Raw genomic sequence first — 8681 nt, 5'->3', positions numbered from 1 at the left:
TTCAAAACAGGGTTTCTCTGTGTATTCCTGGCTGTCCTGGAACTCAATCTGTAGACCAGGCTGGCCTCTAACGCTTCCCAAGTGCTAGGACTAAAGGTGGAGCACCACCAGTACCTGGCTGCTGCTCTTTTTTTTACTGGGCTTTTCTTTGAAACACTGTTATCACCTTTTACATCCACCATAAAAAGATCAAAGGTCTACAGAAGTTAGACAAAAGGAAACAAACAAAAAAATCACACAAATTCACCATTTCCACATAACTATGTTCTGCTTTGCAGCTCATTTTGGTATTCATCCCATAAAGAACAGTGTTGGTTTAACTAAGCTGCAGCTGTGCTGTGTTTCTTTGTCTGTGTCTCATTCCTTCACTGAACTATATAACGGAAAAATAATGAAAGGTTGCCGTTTAGTATGTGTGGTGCTGGAGACTGAACCCTAGGTTTGCTAGATAAGCACCCTAGTACTGAGCTACATCCCCAGCCCTTGATTTACTGAGACCGGATTTTACTGCTTGGCACTGGCTGCCCTTGAACTAGGGCTCTCTCTGCCCCTGCTTCCCATGTGCTGAAATTACAGGTACATGCACATGACATACCCGGCTGGAAAGTTACTGTTTGTTTGTTTGTTTGTTTGTTTGTTTTGTATATGTGTGTGTGCACACCATGTAAGCATGCAGGAGTGAGTGTGTCTGTATATATATTTATATGCATGAGTGTGGAGGTCAGAGGAGAAACTAGATACCCTTGATTGCTTTCCACCTTAGTTTTTTGAAACAGGTCTTTTACTGAACCTGAAGCTCATCATTTTGGCTATATTAGCTGGCCTAAACTTCTGTCCACTCCCCCTCCTCCCACCGGCACTGAGGTTACAAGTGCTCTATAGCCTGCCAGCATTCTTTACACATGGACGCTGATGTAAACTCGGGTCCTTACAGCTACGCAGTAGGCACATTACCAACTGAACTATCTCCCCAGCTCCCAAAAGTTAGTATCTTAAAAACTGTTTGGGGGCTGGAGAGATGGCTCAGCAGTTAAGTGCATTGGCTGCTCTTCCAGAGGACCCAGGTTCAATATCCAATACCTGTACAACAGCTCAGAACTGCCTGTAACTCCAGTTCCAGAGATCCCATGTCTTCTTCTGGCCTCCTTGGAACTAATTATACTCATAGTGCACAGGCCAAAGCCCATACATATTAAATGAACAAATATTGTTAAATTGTTTTGCATATAATATATATAATCTAACCTAGGCTACTCTTCTAATAATGAGACGGTTTCCTTTCTTCCAAGAATGGAGATTTGGGGGTTTACTGAAGAAAGCCTATGTGTGTCTGATAACTACTTCAGGTTGTCAGGTGTTTTGGGAAACCTTTTGAGCCAGGTTAGGAGTGAAGAACACAGATAGCTCTCACCTGCTCCTTTGGCGTGTACCACTCTCTCAGGAATTCGCTCTCTGTCAAAATGAGCCATCTCGTCAGTGAAAACCACATCCTGAACAAGAAGGGGCCCTCGGGACCCAGCGGTCATGACATTAAGTTTATCTCCTATGGGGTTCCCGCCTCCAGTGGTCAGGACATCGGGTTTCTACGTGAACACGGAAGGAAAAGAAGTACAGCAGAGTCAGTGCGGCTGACCCCTGGGCGGACCCCTGGGCGGACGCTGTCATCCCCTGCAATTTCCACACCTCCTCCCCGTTCTTAAGTTCCCTGTGTGCTGAGCACAACATACTGAAACAGTCCACTCTGGGAAATCCTTCTCACCCCTCAACATCAGTTCCTAAGACACTAGTCCTGGGAAGCAGAGGTGACTGATGTCTGCTACCCGCTCAGCTGCTACTACAGATGGGCTCTGGAGTCCACACATGAGCCCCCAGATCAGCACCCCCAAAAGGGAACGTTGTGTGCTTGATACCCAATGTCAGAACTAACAGTAAAAAGACGGTCTTTCAAAGACTCCATGCCAGCTGGTGCTTCCCTTAGGGCTGAACTTTGTTATGCAGTAGAATTTACAAACACAATCAGTGCTGGGGACGTTCAGAAGTAATGCTGCGGCTAGATGCTCATTTCTCTAAAGCTGTGTATGCTGGCTATGTGTGGTATCACCTCTAGTGCCTCTCAATTAAAAAAAAAAAAAGCCTGTGCCTTTTGGCTAAAGCTAATTGTTTCTGATACAATGGATTCTATCACTAATGTTGTACAGAAGTCGCCGTCTCTGAAACAGGTCAGGATATTTTACTGTGTTAAACAACTGCTTGTAGTACACACCATTCCCCGATCTAGTTACATCAGATGTATCCTGGCTGCCCCTCCGCTGAGTGACCAGTGTCCGAGGTCCTGCATGATACTGTGCGCACCCTAGCTTTATTCTCCCCCATGGCCACTGTGTTGGTTTGAAGGGAAATAGCCTCCATACGCCCCTAGGGAGTGGCCCTGCATAGTGAGCTATCTACCGAAGAACACTGAGGAAAAGTCACTTTGGAACTGTAAAACAAGGGCTCGACCACTTAACCAAATTTCCTAAATCATTAACAGATTTCCTCATGTGGCCTTGTGTACATACAATTTACCTCCAAAACAAACGTGACGGGAAAGCCTTTAATAGGTAGCAGTTCAGAGATGAGCCCAGAGGGCAAAGACTGAAAAGGAGGATTGCCCAACTTCAGGGGACATTCAGGGCAGCACTGGCCAGAAAGCTGAGGCGGGATTCGTGAACAATGATATAGGTTCTTAGATGCAAACACTGCAGGGGAAGCAGGTCTCACTTCACGGTCAAGCACTTTCTCATGTGTGTGAGGCTCTAGGTTGGATCCCCAGCCCTGAAAATAATCATTGTGAACCTAATTCCACAACGCAATAGAGCTTTACTAACTACAGTGAGCTGGTGGGGCTGGAGAACAGGCCACACAAGTTACTTCACCTCAGCATCCCAATAATCCTATGAGACCGATGTTAGGAAAACTGGTCTTCCAATTTTCTTTGAAGGAAAATGGTAATTGTCAGGTTCCACAGCCACCAAGTCGGCGCTCCAAGAACAGACTGAATATATCACTCAGTTACACACATGAGAAATGCTTTGTCAAGCAAGGCTACATGAGTAAACAGGTCACAGTAGTTGCTCATACATCCTAAATATTCACTTTGCTGTTTGATGGCCAAAACACTGCTACTAAGTTTTAATAATTAAAAACCACTTAGAATAACCCTCTATAAAGATCAGATCTCCCAGGTACACGAAATAGTGACTGAAGTGGGCGTTTTCTCTGTCTTGAAACTAGATCTAAAATTTGTTAGCACCATGACTGGCCTAATCTACTTCAATTATTCAAAAGGCAGAGAACAGAAGGAGAATTTGGAGAGAATTGAAGGATAAGTCAGCAACAGGTGAAAAATATCCCTTTTCTTTTTTTTATTAGATGTGACAGAGTTGAGGTACTTAAAAAAAGGGGGGGAAGCTAATGACAAAATTAATAACTATGAATTAATATTTTCTGATTTATATTTACTATTTTCTGATTTATGCTTTGCAGTCAGCTCCTGCTCTCTAACCTGGAGAGAACACACGAACAGCCTAGACCTTGGCTAAGGTGAAGACTTCACAGAAAAGTGTGACGGCTGTGCCATGCCTCCCCTGCTGACACACAGAAAGGCGGGATGGCCCCTGCCATGCCTCCCCCGCTGACACACAGAAAGGCGGGATGGCCCCTGCCGTGCCTCCCCTCCCCTGCTGACACACCGTGACTTAGCAGTTCTGCTCCTCCTGCCTACATGAGACAGGCAAGCTCATTCTCACCAGAGTTAACCTGGCTACTCCCGCTCCATTCCACTCCGAACCCTCATGCTGGCAGTGTGCCCTCAGCACGCTTATTATCAGGGTCAACTTCAAAAACATGAATTCTCTTACAGAAAACTCACTGACAGGAAGGACAGGCTAAGATCCAGACTCTCCCCGGTAACAAGGGGACAGGACAGAGTCAGGACTCTGCTGTTTGGGTTCTCCAGGGGTCAGAGGTGACTTAGGAAGAACCCATGGGCTCTGAGCAGCGGGTGACAAAACTGCTCTATCAGTTCCCTGCAAATTTCTATGGATACCTGTAGAACCATCTCTTTACTGTATTCTGAGAAGAGAGAGAGTTTTTAGATGGGCCTAAATCATGCCTGTGAAACCCTGGATTCAACTTTGTTTTTAAAAATACTTATTTATATGTGTATGGATGTTTTGTCTGCATCTGTACGTGCACTACGTGGGTACAGTGCCCATGGAGGCCGGAGAGTGTCAGGTCCCCAAGACTGGAGCTACAGGTCACTATGAGCCACATGTGGATGCTGGGAACCCAAGTCCTATGCCAGGAAAAGCAAGTGCTCGTAACTATTAACCACCTCTCCAGCCCCCTGTTCGAGTACTTAGAACCCCGTGTCAATCAATAGGAAGCTTCCTTTAGTTGAGGCCTCAATCACTATGAGGGGAAAAAACACCCCTAATCTTTTCAACCTCCAACCACTCTGAACCATCATACAAGAAAGAAAGAGATTTCTGATGTGTTTATGCCATTATTACAGCACTTAGCCCACACAGGACTGAACTTAAAACGAGGGCCACGAATCAATGGTGAGCGGACAAAAACATGGATCGGAAAAGGACGAGAGAGATACCAACAGATTCCACAGGACCTTATGCCATGGACAGCGGGCATCGGAAAGGATGCTCCCATCTCTAGTCCCTCAGAGCAAAGCAAATGGAAACCATGGACAGCAAAGACCAATTAAAAGTCTGACAACAACAAAACCTGACAGGAAGTAAGACAGAACCGAAGCGCTTATGTTGTTGATGGGAGTGCAGAATGGTACAGCCAACCTAGAAGGTGACTGGGCAATTTGTTCCACTGGTCCTATATCCCAGGCAATTGACTCTTAGCAGTTTGGGGTTTTGTCTTACTTTTTAGGACAGGATTCTCGCCATGTAAGTTAGAAGCTGGTGATCCACCTGCCTCTACTTCCTTAGTACTGAATCACAGGTGTGTGCCACCACATCCAGCTAGATATTTTCCAGGAAAAATCAAAGTGTGGGCACATAAAATGACTGGTTTAGGAGTTTTCATATCAATTTCATTCATAATAATCCAAGCCTGGAATCAACCCAGGTGTCCAGCAATAGTGTAAGCAAATAGTGGTCTGGTCATGTAGCAAAAGCACTACCTAGTGGGGACAGGTCTGGCTCCTGATACATGGCACCCATGAGGAATGGGAAGGCATCTGTCTTTATTTCTGCCTTGACCCAGTGGTGACTCAGGAGAGCACTGTTCAGTTTCCATGTGCTTGTGGGCTTTCTGAAATTAGTGTTGCTGTTGAATTCTAACTTTAAGCCATGGTGATCTGCTAAGATACATGGGGCTGTTCCAATTTTTTTCTATCTGTGGAGGTTTGCTTTATTACCTAGTATGTGGTCAATTTTTGAGAAGGTTCCATGAGGTGCTGAGAAGAAGGTATATTCTTTTATGTTTGGGTGGAGTGTTCTATAGATGTCTGTTAAGTCCCTTTGAGTCATAACATTTATTAGTTCCCTTGTTTCTCTGATAAGTTTCTGTCCGGTAGACCTGTCCAGTAGTGAGAGTGGGGTGTTGAAGTCTCCCACTATTGATATGTAAGTTTTGATGTGTGATTTAAGCTTTAGTAGTGTTTCTTTTACATATGAGGGTGCCCTTGTATTTGGGGCGTAGCTGTTCAGAATTGAGACCTCTTCTCAATGACAGCCCCTTTATTTACTTGGTTTTTAACATAATTTTTGTGTGTATAAACGTGCATGCGTTCGCGTACGTGGGTGGAAATAATTTTTGTGTGTATAAACGTGCATGCGTTCGCGTACGTGGGCGGAAGTCAGGACAACCTCAGGTGTCAGTGCTCGCCTCTCACTTGAACTTGTGTTCTGTGCACGCCAGGTTAGCTGGCTGGGTTCTCCTCTCTCTGCCCCCCCAACTCCACATAGAAATGCTGGGACTACAGGGACACACTGCCATTGAGGTTCACATGCATTCTGGGGATTCGAACTCATATCCTTCCACTTGCACAGGAAACACTTTACCTAGTGAGGCATCACCTCAGTCCAGCCTTGACATCTTGCTCATGATGTATTGGTACATGTATGCATTAAACCTTGCTGAAGGGAACACATAAATCTACATGCATGCAAATATCACTGTACGCCACATTCTCTATCACATCCCTGCATAAGTATACTGATAAAGTATACAGTATAAATTATACTGATGAGATATACTAAAATAAATCCTAATTTCATGGATGAATGAAGGGACAGGGAGGTGAATAATCTTATACAAAAACTAACTGTATAACCCAGAAGCTGGGCAGTTAGGCATGTTCTGCGGTTCTTTTCAGCTTTTCTGAATTCTCAACTTTTTTCATAATCAAGAACTTCAACTTATCCAAGCTATCCAGAATATGCTAATTTACTTGCAGAAGGAGAGGGATCCTCCATAGAAATAAATAAAATTCAGAGTAACACAAATTGAGAAAGAAAACATCAGTATCACCCTCAAAGGGCAACACACAGAGCATGGAAATATCAAGGGAAGAGGAGAGAGCAACATCTCAACTGAGCCCCCAAGTTTTATCCTGTGTTTGTTGACCATCTGTGTTTCACCTAAGAAATCAGCAGCAAAGACTTAATGATTACCCCCAAATGAGTAACAGGCAAACGGGTCTCAGAATAAACAGGAGACTTAAGGCCAAGTGTATTTTACTTTGACCTCACTGACCAAGTGTTTCTCAGTTCACCAAGTATTCGTGACAGTAAGAACCAGGCTGTAGCAAGCACTGGGTCCCCACCAGGTCCTGGCTCTAAGGGGCCCCATCCTAATCTTCTCTCTACCAGTAATTAACTGCACGCCCTTGATTATGACTGTCTCTCTCGTTCACTTGAAGAACTCAGGAAAAAACTGAAGGGACCAAGAGCTTAGAGAAGAATATCTGCGTTTCCCCAAACTTAGTCCAGGGGCACTTGTCACTGATTCCCCCAGTCCACCAACAAGAGCATGGTTTTGAGAAAGAACAAGGAAGTCAGGCTCTCCCACCCCCACCATACTAACCAGAAGCAATGGGACCGTGCAATATCACCTCTTTGACCTCTCCGAGATGCCCAGGAGACCAGGGATGCCCCTACCAAGTCTACTGAATCCCTGTTATCTGTGAAGACATGGCCACAGCGTCTTCTACAGTTGCCTTACAGCCAACTCCAGCACTCATTCACACTCCACAGCTAGTCTGCAAGCCGAATTACATGGTAATTATCTGTTTACACATCTTGTTTCTCAGTCTTGACTCTAAACTTCTCCAGGGTGTGGTCTTACCGCACGAGAATGTGTACACCTTGCCCAGCATTGTGATGCTTAACTGGCAAATACAGACACTCAAAGCTCTGTGAATCAAAGCAATGACCACCACCTAATGTTCTAAAATACCAAATCTGATGCTTCTAAGTGCCAATGAAACAATGAGTGTAAAAATTCTCTTTACTTAATCGTTGTGTGTTGCATCTGCTATATGTCACCAAAAATGCTGCTGGGGGCACTGGCCAGGGTATCCCCCAAACACCAATACATGCAGTTGTAAAATTTCACAAACATAAAGTCAGAGCTGGTTCCCATTTCCTGGTTCCCAGCAACAGCTCTCTGCCTAAAGAGGCGGCTCCATGTCTCCCTCCAGCTGTGACCTCTGTCCCATCTGGCACAACTGCCAAACTCGGAGCCAACCACTCGGTCCTTGCTGCCAGCGACAAGTCCTGCAGGCCGGCAGCCCCAATCCTCTGCTTCCGGTAGTGGAAAGGTCCCTGGGACAGAAAGCAGGCACCCGCGCGTGGCCAGGGGTGCAGCCCCAGCGCAGGACACCCAGGGGGAGCCCCGCGCCGTTACTCGCCGCCGCCCACTCTCTCATGGGGCTCCGGGAAACATAGGGTACCTGCGAGGACCGCTGTTCTTTCCACTGCTTCATCTGGTCGCTGGCTGGGTCCCGGCTGTCCGCCATGGTGTAGGATTGCGGAGCTGCACAGCGTGGAAGGCAGGACGGCTGGGCTCGCTCGAGGTCTCCACCCGGAGGAGGCAATCTGTCGGTCAGGTCCGCTGGCGGGGTGACTTCAGTCTCCACCAATCAGCACCACCCCCACCCTCGGGATGGCCGCCTCCTGATTGGCCACAGGATTGGAAGAGGGTGGGGCAAGAAGCGGGGCCTCCTGGAGGTGGGCCCCGGGCCGGGAAGAGGGGATGGGACCAAAGGGCTATGCTGGACTCCTGCAAGTGCTCTGTGAGCTCTGTGCGATTATATTCGTTTGGTGTCTTTTACTGTATCTACAGTCACACTGTCCCTAGAATGTGAACCCCATAAAGTCAGTGACTATCACATCTAAACAGTCCAGTGGGAAAGTCACTGCCAAGCCTAGAACCCAAAGTTCAATCCCCAAGACCCACAAGGTAGAAGGAAAGAAACAACTGCCACATGTCCTCTGACCCACCACACACACACACACACACACACACACACACACACACACACACACTGGGGCTGGGGATATACCTCAGTGGTAGACTACTTACCAAGCATGTGTGAAGCCCTATCACAAAAATAAAAAATAATAAAAGTAAGAAAATACAGAGCCAGTAAGATAGCTCGGTGGGTA

At 46.3% G+C, this 8681-nt stretch overlaps 1 protein-coding gene across 1 annotated transcript in view; it reads right to left on the bottom strand.

Annotated features, from left to right (window-relative positions):
• Cat (catalase) overlaps positions 1-8135 on the bottom strand; it is a 35281-nt gene extending 27146 nt beyond the window's left edge. The window contains exons 1-2 of the mRNA XM_005364080.3: positions 7967-8135; positions 1412-1583 (exon numbers count right to left, since the gene is read on the bottom strand). Coding sequence (XP_005364137.1) covers positions 1412-1583; positions 7967-8032 — 238 coding nt within the window. The 5' untranslated portion in view covers positions 8033-8135. The remainder of the gene's footprint in view (positions 1-1411; positions 1584-7966) is intronic.
• Between the last annotated feature and the right edge of the window lie 546 nt (positions 8136-8681).

Source organism: Microtus ochrogaster (assembly GCF_000317375.1).
Source record: "Microtus ochrogaster isolate Prairie Vole_2 chromosome 14 unlocalized genomic scaffold, MicOch1.0 chr14_random_1, whole genome shotgun sequence".
Taxonomy (NCBI): Eukaryota; Metazoa; Chordata; class Mammalia; order Rodentia; family Cricetidae; genus Microtus; species Microtus ochrogaster.
The sequence above is the reverse complement of the archived record's forward strand: the minus strand, read 5'-3'. Positions and strand labels throughout refer to the sequence as shown.